General features: G+C 39.7%; 1 protein-coding gene across 1 annotated transcript; it reads right to left on the reverse strand.

The window, feature by feature from the left end:
• Positions 1-5774: 5774 nt before the first annotated feature.
• LOC149280569 (metalloreductase STEAP2-like) lies at positions 5775-9956 on the reverse strand. The gene is made up of 4 exons (XM_089500383.1): positions 9468-9956; positions 8616-9143; positions 7551-7715; positions 5775-6059 (listed from the first exon to the last, which is right to left on the reverse strand). The coding sequence occupies exons 1-4, from the start codon at positions 9954-9956 to the stop codon at positions 5775-5777; spliced, it is 1467 nt and encodes a 488-aa protein (XP_089356509.1).
• Between the last annotated feature and the right edge of the window lie 4460 nt (positions 9957-14416).

A 14416-nucleotide genomic window follows, 5' to 3' on the forward strand; every position in this document is an offset into this window, starting at 1 on the left:
CAGAACTTTATTAACTTTAATGTAAATATTCAAATTTCTTCTGCAATCAATCTTCCATTCGTAACATAGGCCGACTGTTCATCTTCTGCGTTAATGATGCCGTGACATCTTTTATCGCAGCTTTAAAGTCGGGTTAATAAAGAAAACACAGGAAAGCACAGAAAAGCAAAAATCTACGATTATAGCAGGTACTGAAAAAAGAAGTGGTCTCTCCATAATTCAACATTATCTCAAATACGTAATGAAACGTCATCACACCAATTGCACATATAGTAAAATATATTGCAAATACATGAGGTTATTCACTAAATGGAGAGTTGTGGTTTCTTCTCCCTGACATCACTATTCATTATGAAGGGCTTACAGTGGTAGGTTTCTCTGTCAAGAAGGGCTGAGCTGGCCCTGTATAATGTATAATTCAATGTATAAAGAGATTTTGGAGAAATCCCAATTCTTTGCAACAATCATCGCTTAACAAAAGCAGTTTTCACCGAATCTTTTGCAAAGGCCTCACAGGAACTACTGTATTTACTGAATGTATCATGTGGGCTACCATGTTATCTGTTTATACTTACTGATATATTTACAATATATTTTATATACATTATTATATTATGAAATAAAAATACAAACACAAAATAAACTCGATCTCATCACTGGTAGCGTTATTATTTTTTGGCTTTTTATGTTTAACCTTAACAGAAAATTAACCAGATTCTGACTTCAACTGACCTGATTCTGATTTTACCGTTGGCTTTAAGATAAATACACTGAAAGTTTTCCAGATCTGATAATATTATTAATAAAGAGAAAGAGAGAATGACTGTGTGCTGTGTTCCAACAGCGGAGAGTCGGTATTTGCTTTGCACACCATATCCATCGGTATTCTGCGTATTCACAGATTATTTCTTCTACTAATAATCTTTCTTTGGCGCATTCACCAGTTGAATTATTACACAGTTAGAATTTCAAACACGTAATGAACCGGAACAGACTCCATGTGGTCAAAGTTCTCTTTACCGCAAAACCTTTTGCAGCCAAAAACATAAATGAATATATAGAGGTATATCTTAAAAAAAAAAAATACAAGATCGAGGATAAACAAATATTCCAACACATTTATTTTGGCACCACCACCGATGTTGAATGACATAATAGAGCAGGTAGTTTTAAATCACTTTAACATTGAACGATCAATAACATAGAACCGCTACATACAATTGCGCTTACTTTTATTATTACTTACTTATTTTTCCTCCATCAGTGTTAACGTAATATCGTTTTTATTTATGTTCATCCAACTGCTCTGCTGGAAAAAGAAAACGGCCAATAGAAGACTAGAAAAACAAAATTCAAAGTGGATTAAAAAAAATAAAGCTATATTCTTCTAATTAAGGAGGTATTTAGACAATGCCCTAGTGAACCAATTACGAGAAGAAATTTCTAATCAAGATGATGTTGATCTGTGGGGTACGAGAGAGAGCAAAGTGCGGTGACCTAACACAGCATGCAGAGCCCCTATACTCTCCATGTCCGTATGTCTGTCCGTGTGACGCTTCTACAAATAAACTTAAGGTGTTGATTCTGGATAAAATAAAAAAAAAGCCAGCGATACGACAGCAAACCCTCGCACGCCCGGTAAAGAATAATTACAGAAATCATTAGAAGCAAATGTCCTCAGTGCCAGCTTCAAAGGGCCCATTTGGGCACCATTGGGGGGTTTTCATGCACGGCAAGGGCCAAAACTGTAACCACTATTTGGCATCTAACAATTAATTCCATCATAATTCTGCAGTATAACGGTAACTTTGTTCCATCCTACAGTATAGTATAGTGCAATTATGAAAAAAATCATTTCATTTTGTTTCCTGGGTGTGTTAATTTTTTTTATTGCTGGAATCGGACTCGGCCAAGCACCTCAATAGCGTCAGCCAATATCAGTACCGTATGCCATAGAATCCCAAAGTTTTACTCTTGTGAACTGGAAGACTATAGATGTCGAAATTCGAAAAACAAAAACCTTGAGACAAATGAAGGGCTGTTACCAGAATACTTAAGCCGTACAACGCCCATCGTAAAAAGCTTTAACGAGTCAGGGATTTATTATCGGACTCGGGACTGTGGGGTAATATTAGAGAATTCCTTTTAATACTATAGCCGTAGGAGGACCACGTGCCAAGGGCTGGTGTGCTGCAGCAGGGATTGGAACTGGATGAAGCTTGTGCTTTTGTAGAAGTAAAGCTTGCTGATTAAAAGGGACCACCAGTCATTATAAATCACTAACGCCACCTAGGATGAACTTTTTGGTCCAATGCTATCCTCTTTGTTTAATCAATTACCTAATTAATATACAATCAAACGAGTAACAATCTTTATAGAAAAAACATATCACACAAGATACACATTAAATGTCATCTTATATGCCATATAGTTCTGCCATATAAGAAACTGCTATATTTACAACAGCTTAGTGATATGGTTTACTACATATACAACACTGAATTAAACGCTTAATTGGAAGACATGGAAACGCAGATGTATTTTAATCAAACACCCAGGGCAGGGTCTATGTGCTTTACTGTAAAAGACTGGGGCAGATCATAAGACACAATAGGGTCTATTCACTAAACGGAGAGTTGACAGGAGAGTTGTGTTTGGCTCTCTCAACTCCCTATACATCACTAAGGTCCCTGTATAATGTATTGTTTAATCAATGATGTTTCTTCAATGTAGCCTTGAAATATTCAATGCCAGTTCAACCCTTTTGAAAGACTTGCCAGTGTTGATCCTTCATGAATAGCGAAGCCCAACTTTCCCTTTAGAGAACAGACCCCAGATTTAGTGTAACCGCAAAACAAAGTTATTGCCTTTGACCAATAATGGTCAGCCTCTTGTTTAAACAACACATGAAAACTTTCTTGAACGGGCAACAACTTTTATTTGTAACTCCCATGAACCACTAAGACTTAAACGTAGCTCAACAACATCTAAAGAAACTCTTAGTTGGCGACTCCCAACAAGTGTGTGATGCTAACAGAGAGACAGCATAGAGTGTCTCCTATTTGAAGAATTTGGGCTGTTAAAAGCAGTTGTTTTTTTTAACGTTATCAATCAAATCAGAGAAATCCCAGCCTGACCCTAACACTGCATAATGTATATTTAAGAAATGTTGTTAAGATCCCCTGCAGACTCCTGGTTTAGCAAATACATCTCTATTACCTGTGGGATTTCTGTACATGACCTTTGGAATTATTGGGTTGCTTGATGAAGATTTAATACCAGCACTAAAAACGATTCATCTACACGAAGCAGCGACTATCCCCTTACAGAGTCGGCGCAATTAGGATTACATTCCAACTGTTAAGGAAACAAAGTTTCAATCCATGTAATTTATATACGGGAATTAAAAATTATAGGAAAACAGAAAAAAATGTAAATAACAGGTATGTATAGAGATATACAGAAACAGAGGCTCTATTTATCTGTTAAGATTAATTTTATATATAGTATATATTTTTCTGTTAAGATTATATTATATATACAGTAGTATATAGTGTCTCCTGCTACCTATATAGCTGATGTACACACATTATTGTTAGAACAATTAAATTATCATACAGCGCCATCAGATTTATGAGGCCGATTCATTGAAAACTGAATGTGAATCAATCGCAGAATAGGGTTTATAAGGGCCGTCCCGCTTCTTTATTGGAGAACAGTTAAGGCAGCGTGAGTACGACAATCTTCTGAGGCATTTGCTTTTATCTCTGATAAATTTTTAATTATTATTTCTATGCCAGGCACGCTTTACCTTAATATCACTGGAATACTTTATAACTCACAGTCCAAGTAAATATGTGCAAAACATAAGCTACTATATATTATCATTCATAAACTGCCAGCAAGTTCAGTAAATATAACGTGATAATAGGTAAGACTCATACTCCTGTTAAAAGTTTACTGATTAAAATGGAAAAAATAACATATAGTCCTATTGGTTCAAGAGATGATGGAGACTTTAGCTAAAGGTGGCACCCGTTTTTGTCTTGGGACTATTAATCACGATGTATCAGTCTCGCTGAATGTGTTGGATGAATGAATTTGTGAATGATTTCTGATGTTAGTAATCATGTGGATAACTTTTTGTGGATGCATTTTGACGCTGCTGATCACCTTAACTAATTTTGCTTTTTTATTGCGTTTTCCTCTTTTTATGAATTAATGTTGGGGTGTGATTGGATATCATATAAATCCTTGGGGCATTTTTATTTCAGATTGAGTGAGCAGCTCAAATACATTTTCTACTGGTACTATATAATTAAATTTAGCTTCCATCTGCTTCATGCGGATCACACATAGTAGCTGGATTTCTGATTTTGTTAAGTGACGGATTTTATTTGATTACATTTCAGATGTAACCTCTGAGAAATAAAAGTAGCTTATTGCTGATACTTTGGGGTATCTATCACAGGCTTCGTCCTTTATGTGGTGCTATGTATGAGGACAGCCGTTGGAATATTTGCCCTTAGATACACATAAACATTGTTTTCAAGCACAATCTTCCCACTGAATACTTCTTGGTCCACTACCACCGATCCTTGGTCTGGGGCTGAATTTGACATTATTTTTTAAAATGCACTTTAACTATTTGGCAAAAACAGATATTTTTCTGGCTTTGGTGAAGGAATTATGTCACAAGAACACTATATCAAAAGCACTGTGATAGAAAACGAAGTCCTATAAACACTGCATGTATGACAATACATTCATGAGCAATACTTTCAATTATATTATATATACACATTACACATACGTATTAAACTCTGAATAAAAAATAATCCTAGTACCATTACAAAAAAGGTATCCATGAATGGGTTACTGGAAATACAAGACATGTAACATTACTACTGAAACCACTGTAGAATGGTAAGAGGTCTACCATGGCACAATCACACACACACACACACATATATATATATATGTGTTAAATCCAATCAAAAGGGAGAAAAGGGTCAGTAGTCAGTTATTGCCATTATGAACCAGGCATTTTAAAGGGAAGAACATTCTGCCACCTCCGGTTAGGGCTGAACTTTGGATGAAAACACAGCTCTTGGTGCTAGGAGAGCAGCAAAAAATGAATGTTCCTATATACCGTTGGATTTTCTAGACCCACAATTACAGAAGTTATAGCTTTACAATACTAAATGATAAGTTAAGCTGTCATGGTTCTTCTGCCATACCAAGGCTATGAGAGCTGAATATCTGGCGCTTCGAACCAGCATCCAAGCCGGTTCACATATTGGCAAAAGCTGTGCTTCAGAAAAGCAACTTGAATTTTTACTTGGCTGCAATACTCGATTTAAATAGCATGGCGGTTCCTTGTTTACCCTTCAAAAAACATCACGCTGACTTATAACGGGTCCCCCCAAGAGGAGAGCGTCACCACTTCAGATCAAATCGAGCTCAGCTGTGATTGTCTTCTACTGAATGTTACGCAGGGACAGGTTCTGGCTGATTTTCAAGAACCTGCAAAATCCTTGTCAAGGTTGAAATACTTTGTAACAAGGCATGAAACCCTCTGTTACGAGGATCCAATTTTTAGATGAGATTAAATTATTTCAGCAACAATTTCAGAACATAATTATATTTGAGGAGCGTTGACAAAATGCGCGTTGCTTCAAACCTCTGTTGTCAACAGCGGCCCGCACACCCTGTCCAAAGAACATGGAACGCTGAAAAAGAAACATATGAAATCCAAAAGTAAAATTGGCACATTACATAACTGTGACCCTTTCAGGTGAAACGTGAGCTGCCGATCTGCTTGTTTTCTCCTTGAAGTGACTGTTCTCCCATCCTTTTTTTATTCTTCTAAGCCTTCTGCTGACACAAGGGCAAAGCAAAATGATTTTACCCAGAATCACAATCGTTGGAAGGACCAAAGCCAAAACGAAGTTTGGAGGAGTGTAGAAACGGTAATATTCTTCTTCGAAAGCTCGTTTCCATCCGTAAAGTAAAATGTGGAAGGTGCTTATGAGCAAAGCAACGTATCCAAGGGTGGACTTTGGAGAGAGAGAAAGGAGAAAAAAATACCATTAACAAAAAACGACTTCAACTTGTCTAAGTGCACACATTTTTTATATAATTGATTCTAAATGTCAGCTTCTAAATGATCTTCTTGGTAGAAGTGCATTGATATGTGTTTTAACACCTATTTTACAGAAAAATAGACATAACAAATCGTGGCATAAATATTTTACTTAACAACTTGCTAGCAGCAGTTATTAAACAGGCAGACGGCAGAATTACCAAGACATAAAATTGTGCTTAACGACAATCTGGCTGTTATAGCTTTTCAATTTTTCCTGCAGAGATCATAAAAATGTTATTCCTCTAAATGGATCCGACAATAACTTCCAAGATACTCTTCAGACTTGGATCCATAATCAACGGACCGTAGAACCTGCCGATACTACAATGTGGTAATAGATCAAAAGGCAGTTTTAAACATATATTTGCTTTTAAATTGACTTCTCTTCTGCTGAGAAGGGCCTTTGTATCAGGCCTGAAACTGGTACAGGAAATGGGAAATAAGACGAGGGCCACATAAGTACCGCTGTGCCCGATGCCGCAAAGAAATCCTCGTTTACAAATATATTAAAAACTGATATATAAAAGTGTTTAAAAATATCATAATTTATAGAGAATATCAATGCGGTACCAAAAAATGCAGATATGACAATAAATGTCTAAGTTAAAAAAGAGGAAGCAAACATGTCATGAAACCATCAAAGGAGGGGTCCTCAGAGCAGATGTATACATCATTAATGTAACGCAACATCCACGGGCCCTTTTGAGATGTTTTACCCCATGTATGCCTCCTGTTTTGGATCTAAATGGCTGTTTCTTGGAATATGTTAATGAATTCACAAATTAAGTGCCCACTTTTAAAGCAAATAAACACAATTACGCTCAAATATAGCCTTGTGAATGCTAGGTAATAAAATAGTACAGACATCCTAAACGGCAGATTAAAGGACGTTTCAAAGGATCTGCACCAAGAAGCCTCGGGGGGGCTAAGACCTGGGGCCGTCCTCCAGCACAGGCGACACGGGGGTCTTCTTGCATAAAGTCATTAATCACAGTGGGTTTGCGTGGAGAACTGCGAGCCGGCTAATCGAGAACAGGTAGAACAAGTGATGGCAGTGTGACATCATTTTTTACCTTATTGCATCAGGAATGGGGGGTTAACTGTTTGATTCAGACATTACATTGAGACCAGGATGAGATGATGCAACAAGGATATAAAAAGACACAATGTGACAAGGAAAAAAAAAAGACACTATGCAAATGAAGCAGGAAGACACGAAAACAGGTCTAGTGTTGACACAGATTATGAAAATGTCATTGCATAATTAGCGAGAACTAATTAACGGTGTTATTTTGCTTTGGTCTATCATTTTTTTTGATGCACAAAGAAATTCCATGGACTATATGGCTGATTGCTGCCGTAGAGGCAAGATACCCATGTTTAAATACTTCCAATATTGTACCTGAATGAAACTGAATTCTCTCCAGTTTAAAGCATTGTTGACAGATGGGATTGAAGTCACTGCCAGTAAGGACAGCAAGCCAAGACTCATTATTCCAAAGGAGATGTACATTTCGATTCTCCATACTTCTTCCTCATTCCAAGAATTTTCGATATTGGCATGAACCTATAAAACACAGCTTATCGTCATTTAAAGGGCTTTCTATCTCTACCCTCTAATAACCTTCCCCAATTCACCATTCTGTCTTTATTCCTCTATTATCATTACATTCACAGTTTGTCGATAATAATATGGAGGATTGGGCATCACTCTGTCTCTTGGTACATCATATATGATCGCGTAATGTAATACCAAGAGCACCACTGCTGTATGTAGAACATTATGGTCTACCTTATTGCCACTAAAGAATACCTATTGAAACCTTTCAGAACGCAAGTAATTTAAGTATTCACACATGCTTTCACCAAGTTCTAATACGTAGTTAGGAGCAACGGAGACTATTGCAAAGTTACTCCCAAATAGGACTTATCGTTATGTACTACAGAGGAATGGCTTTTGACTTGCATACAGTACACATAGTTCAGTTAGATGCAAATAAAATGCAGAAAACATAATAGTTTGTACCGTTTCCAAATACACCTGCAGACAAAGTTCATCTTCATATACAAAAAAGTATTATCTTGTTTTCCAAAATGGTATTCATTTTATTTTTTACTGACATGTCTGATCTTGTGGGGGAAGGGTATAACAAACCAGTGTGGATTAAATATTGACTCCCCCATATAGCCTTGGACCATCACTAAATGAGTAGGACACTGTTCAAAGACCAAATCAAAATCAGCACTTTTTTGTTGTCTGGGTCACTGATTAAGCCGGAAGATGAAACTTCTACTGACGCTATTTGTGATTTTCTAAATGTATTAGTAACTTTTAGGTCAAAGAAATCAGTAGGTTTCTCCTGTAAGACGATAACGTGTCTTGGACAAAAAGTGTAGTCAAGTTGAAAAGTGGGCTCTGCTAATGTCTCCCATAATCCACTCCCTTATCTTCTCTTAGAGTTCTTACCTGTTGATAGGCCATATTGAGAAATAAGTAACGCTCCGAACGTCTCATTGGCAAACACATGCTGTACACAACATGCACAGCGGCAAAAAAGAAACTCAGCAAGCCCAGCTGTTTCCGACATTGTAACCAGTTCTCCAGCCACGGAGGAAAGTGCCTGTACTTTGTGCCATAATATAGCTGATAGGCGGCTGCCAGAAGGCCTGCCAAGTATACAAGAGAGAGGAGGGTAATTGCCACTATTGGTAAAGTCTTGTTCACAATTTCAATGGGAATCTTGTAGAAGTCACTCTGTTGGTTTTTGAAGTAGGGGTGAATGATATCTCTTACAAAGGAATACACAAAGAAGAAAGTAGCCAGGCTCACTGCAAGCACAACAGGACCTTTCCAAGGCGTAAAAAGGCGCAATGGTAAGTTTTCTATCTCTCTCGATGAAGACAATGTTCCCATATCAATTGGAATGAAGCTCATCTGACGAGCAAGTTCCATAATCCGATTACGAGCCTGGACGGTATTGCTGCAAATATAAACCTGCGAGACCAAATGGAAGACAAGATGGAATCTTTGTAACGTGGAACATTGTATGAAGAACATCTACTACAAAAACAGTTAATATGGGGCACTTTCTCAAATGGGGTTTCTCAACCTATGATTTGAATATTTCATTTTATATTCCAGAGGGGCACTTCAGAATGAGTTGTATTCCCGAAGTTGAGTATTTGGCAAAGATTAATGCTATGAGGGTTAACTATTGGAGAAATCAGTGGTTAACAATAGCAGGTTGGGTAAAGACTAAGATGTTGCAATACTACGTGTGTGTCATAAAGCGGTATAGATATAGCAAATAGAACTTACTTGACTACTGGCATCTTTTGGTCCTAACTGCAGTGCCCAGGCGGATACCACATTAAATCCCTTCACAACATAGCAGTCAGGAAACAGTGAAGCAAGGTACTCGGCGTTGGACTCTGGATACTGGCCAACTCTCATGTTATTGCTGACATCCACTAGAATCTTTCCAGTGAGCAAATGTTTTAAGTCATATAAGGAGGAATAGTGCTCTCTGTGTATTGCTACAAATATGATGTTTGATTTCATGATGGCATCTTCATGATGAGTCACATCAACGACGTGCGGGAAGAAGTCAGCTGCACATTTTGGTTCGCGGCTTCCTATGACCACGTGATAGCCGCATCTGATAAGTCTAATGGTCAACGATTTTGCAAAGTCTCCGCTCCCCAATATACCAATGGTGGCCTTATCTTCTTTTAAACTGGTTGTCCCATTCGGTAGAAAAGATTCATTCACGCTCTTTGGACTTCCCATCATTGTGATGGACTCCATTTTTTCCACCCTATGGCTACCCTTTTCACCTTAAAATAAAATACAGATATGTTTTACCGATTAAAAAACAACAACAACGTTTAGCCCCAAAACACAGCAAGAAGTGTAGATAACCACCTGTTGAGTGTTGCGGAGTATCCACTCTTGAAGGAATCTAAACTCTTTTGACTGTGTCAGCTGTAGGATAAGGACTTATTTTCCTGGTTCAAGCTGTAAAAATACTCCAGGTTAACCATTTCAACACTGGGGCCTTTAAATGTATCAGCACTACAGTTATTTTAGAAGTTTAAGCACAGCCGTATGTACAGTGATTTCATACACTGTTAGAAAGGAACATTCGAACACAATGCTATTCGTGATTTCAGTCGTGTTCTCAATGGGCCAGATGCAGCTGGACAATATTATGAGATTATGAGAACAAATAAAAATAAATGTGATGTTCCCAAAAAAAATAAGTACCATCTGATCTCTGTACCTCTGATAATTACTCAAGTTCCTTTTGTCTCCGTAAGTCCAAATTGTTATGTGATGCACGTCTTCTCCTGCTTACCTATTGTACAACGCTGCAGAATAAGACGGTGCAATATAATTCAATAACTAATCATATAACTTCTTCTGTGCACAAGAACTATATCACCCTAACAACCAATGGTTGTTCAATTGGTTTCTAAGGGGAGAACAAAAAAAGCAACATGGACTACTTTAAGCTGCTTTAATTTTCTTGTTAGGAGAAAAATGCTTTTAACAAAACAAATCACACATTTGTGCTATGTGGACTATGTCTAGGGCAGCAGGCCGGGGGGGCTGGTATAAATTAATAACTTGAATCGCTTTGCCAAATAACACTGGCAAACATATGGTTTTGTCCAGCATGTGCAGCCCCCCAGACCTTACTTAGATACCATGGAGTCGATTTATCTATTCTATATGTGGGCCGCTGCCCGTCATCTCTCCTGCAGTAGATGGGGTGAATGAAAATGCACAGTATGTGAACATAAAAATGTAGTATGCGGCCTGTCATATCCAGCCATTGGCTGTGATGATGTCATAGGGTGGCCATGGGCCTTAAAGTGCTCGTGCTATTTCTTTATCCCCAGTCTGGACCTATCTGGACAGCCTGCTATTGTAATGTTAAAGCGCCTGCTGGCTGGAAAACTTTGAACCATAAGGGTCACCCATGATGTCACACACTGACCCAGCTGGAGCACCCAAGGTCAACCCAACAAACACTCCACTTAATGTTTAATTTAGTTATTAAATAAACAAGTGAAAATATCTGCTTTCAGGTAACCCAGACAGGTTCGTTATATACATACGTTCCTGGGATTACTTCAGTCATTGGAAACCGTATAAATATACGGGGGTTTTCCTAAAAGTCTTTTTCTCATCAGATATTAAAGCTGCTGTTCCATCAACCTTGTTGAATGTAACACATTTGAAACTAAACACGATATTAGAAACATCAATCCTAGTTCACTAAACCCTTCTCATGAATACTTATTTAATGTACAATTTTTGGTCAGGACCACTTATTTGTCATGTAATGTAAAGGCAAGCACAGATATGATGTTGCCATAGCAACCAAAAATGCTTCCATAAAAGATTTAGTGTTACCATACAATTTTGGGGCTCCTTAACCCCTTGAATAAAGCAACAGATCATTGAAATAAGGAATATGTCTATTTAAAGCTAATCTGGGCCAGGCTGCCAAGGGCGGTTGCTATGGTGATTGCTCCACATTGAGAACTTAATCCCAGAATTCCTCTTTACAAGTATAGTCACTACCTTTACTTATATAAGCGATGATCATATATCACGTAAGGGTTATATTAGGTAGAATATTTAAGTGGCCCAATCACAAGTCGACAGCCTTCCTCCAGTCTATGGGAAATATATATATGTATATGCCGATAGCATAAGGCTCTCTCAACTCCGTACTAGCAGGGTCCGTGCAGCCCAATATTGGTTGTTTTATTAAGACCGCCACATCGTTTATTGATCGCTTTATCTTCGGAGATGCTATAGATCGATTACGGCGGAGCGATAATAACAAATCAGTGTAATACTTACACCGCAGCCTGTAATCTGCAACACCTGCAGCGATCCTGCTCGGGAAGATGGTCCATGAAGCCACTGCGCATGCGCAGGGTGCCACAGTCACCTAGCAAAAAACGCCTGCGCTGAGAGCGGATCAGCAGCGTCCCTATGCGCATGCGCATGTAGGAGGTGGCGGCAGTGGTAACAGAGGCTGGTTTGTGTCAGCGTTGAGGTTTCAGCTGTCCGAGTCATATTGACACGAGTGTATCTAACTCCACGTCATCCCATTCATCGTAATGAGAGGCAATATAGACACAAAACAGAAAGTAAAGCGAAGTAACAAAATATTTATATGTACAATAATACGATATTCCCATACCAGGGGGATATTAATAGGAAAAGCCACCTTAGCTTCCAGTGGTCAGGATCTCCATGGTAATTTCTCCTGTGGTCTTATCTCAGTCTCCTAACTGGCCTGTTTTCCCAAGTCAATTTTAGAAATGTACAAATATGGGACAGGGATCCAGATGTCCGCAGGCCCGGGCCAGCTATCCGGCACGCACTCTGCAGCGTGTGGCCACTGGCTGGATATGTCCATTTGCAAGCCACGTGGTCATTAAATGTAGCAGGCAGCCGCTCGTGTCTAATTATAGGCAGCACATAACTAAATCGGGCGGCCGCTCGTCTTAAAGTGCCAGGTCTGCCCTGTTATCGCCAGTCCGGCACCGGTTGTACGTATCACTATGAAAAAGAGCAGAAAATCTCCACTTATATTACATTTATAAAGCGCCAGCAGATTCCATAGTGCTCTACCACAGACTTTGTTGCAAGAGCTTCCTTCCCTCCTCCACTCACTAAACAGTCCCTCCATTACCCCTACATGTGGTGTGGCTGTTATGTCTCATGGCCCCTCTTCCCTTTGTGTTGTTGGAGCGAGTTGTATCCCCATAACAATCAGATGGGTACCCTGGCCAGTCAAGGAGTTTGTTGCTTGTCCCAGAGAGTTTGTTGGCACCCTTCTTGTTATCTAGCCACAGTGAGTGGTGGAAATACTACTTGGTCCTTTCTCTTGGTTCCCAGCCGACCCCTTCCAGACTCCCCAGCAAAGCCAACTGTGCTGTTTTAAGCAAAACAGTCACAATGTTCAATGACATTCTTACCGACTTGCCCCACACCCAAGCTTTTTGGTGATAATGCGCCAGTTTCAGAGATAAAAGGTTCTATTGTGAAGTCCACTGTGCTGTAGAATCGATCAAAGAATCACAGCTCCCATGTCCGAGAACACATCTCCTCCATGTCCGAGAACACATCTCCTCCATGTCCGAGAACACATCTCCATGTCCGAGAACACATCTCCTCCATGTCCAAGAACACATCTCCTCCATGTCCAAGAACCAGTGGCGTCACTACAGGGGGGCAATTGCCCCCCTAGGTTAATCCTTGCCCCACCTGTTGCCCCCCTGCCGAATTTGGAATAAAGTCACAATGTGACTTTAAATCCTGTCTTATTTTTTATTTCTTTTTTTTTAATGCGGAGGAGAGAGAGGGTGTGGCCCGCGTAAGATCGGCAGCCAGGGCAACCGATCTTACGCGGGCCGCACCTCGAGCCCTGCTACTTACCTGTGGGAGGGTCTTCTGTACTGCATAGAGGAAGCGGAACCTAGCAGAGTTCACGTGACATCACATGACTCTGCTCCAGTCCTGCTTCCTCTGTGTAGTACCAGAGAACGCAGAGGGAGGCCGCGCCCTCTGCTTAAGTCTGTGAGCGGCATTGAGGAACTGGTAAGGTTGTGGGGAGGGTGTTTGAATGAGTATGCGTGATTGAGGGAATTAATCTGTGAATGAATGAGTATATGAATGAATGAGTGTGGTAGCATGGATGTGTAAGTGCTGGAACCTAGGCATGATGGGACTGTGATTGCTGTTAGCAATCACACTCCTATCATGCCAAGTCAGCCAGTACATGCTGAAACCTAGCTAGCTGCCCCCCTTGTGTATTGATGCTGCCAGCAGTATGGGGTCTGCACATCACTTACAGCCACCCTGTACCAGCATGTACTGGCTGACTTGGCATGATAGGAGTGTGATTGCTAACAGCAATCACAGTCCCATCATGCCTAGGTTCCAGCATTTACTGGTTGGATGTTTAAGTGCTGGAACCTAGGCATGATGGGACTTTGATTGCTGTTAGCAATCACACGTCTATCATGCCAAGTCAGCCAGTACATGCTGAAACCTAGCTAGCTGCCCCCCTTGCTTCCAGCAGTATCTACACATCACTTACAGCCACCCTGTACCAGCATGTACTGGCTGACCTGGCATGATAGGAGTGTGATTGCTAACAGCAAGCACAGTCCCATCATGCCTAGGTACCAGCATTTACTGGTTGCCTGGGTATGATAGGAGTGTGATTGCTGTGTGGG

This window comes from Sceloporus occidentalis, unplaced genomic scaffold (assembly GCF_023333645.1).
Source record: "Sceloporus occidentalis isolate IW3139 unplaced genomic scaffold, rSceOcc1.0.p SCAF_154, whole genome shotgun sequence".
NCBI classification, from domain to species: Eukaryota; Metazoa; Chordata; class Lepidosauria; order Squamata; family Phrynosomatidae; genus Sceloporus; species Sceloporus occidentalis.

Coding starts and splice junctions, on each gene's coding strand:
- LOC149280569 (XM_089500383.1), bottom strand. CDS start 9,956: ATGGAGTCCATCACAATGATGGGAAGTCCAAAGAGCGTGAATGAATCT. Junction 7,716..8,615: donor TCAATATGGCCTATCAACAG/GTAAGAACTCTA, acceptor TGTGTTTTATAG/GTTCATGCCAATATCGAAAA. Junction 6,060..7,550: donor GAGAATTCAGTTTCATTCAG/GTACAATATTGG, acceptor CTCTCTCCAAAG/TCCACCCTTGGATACGTTGC.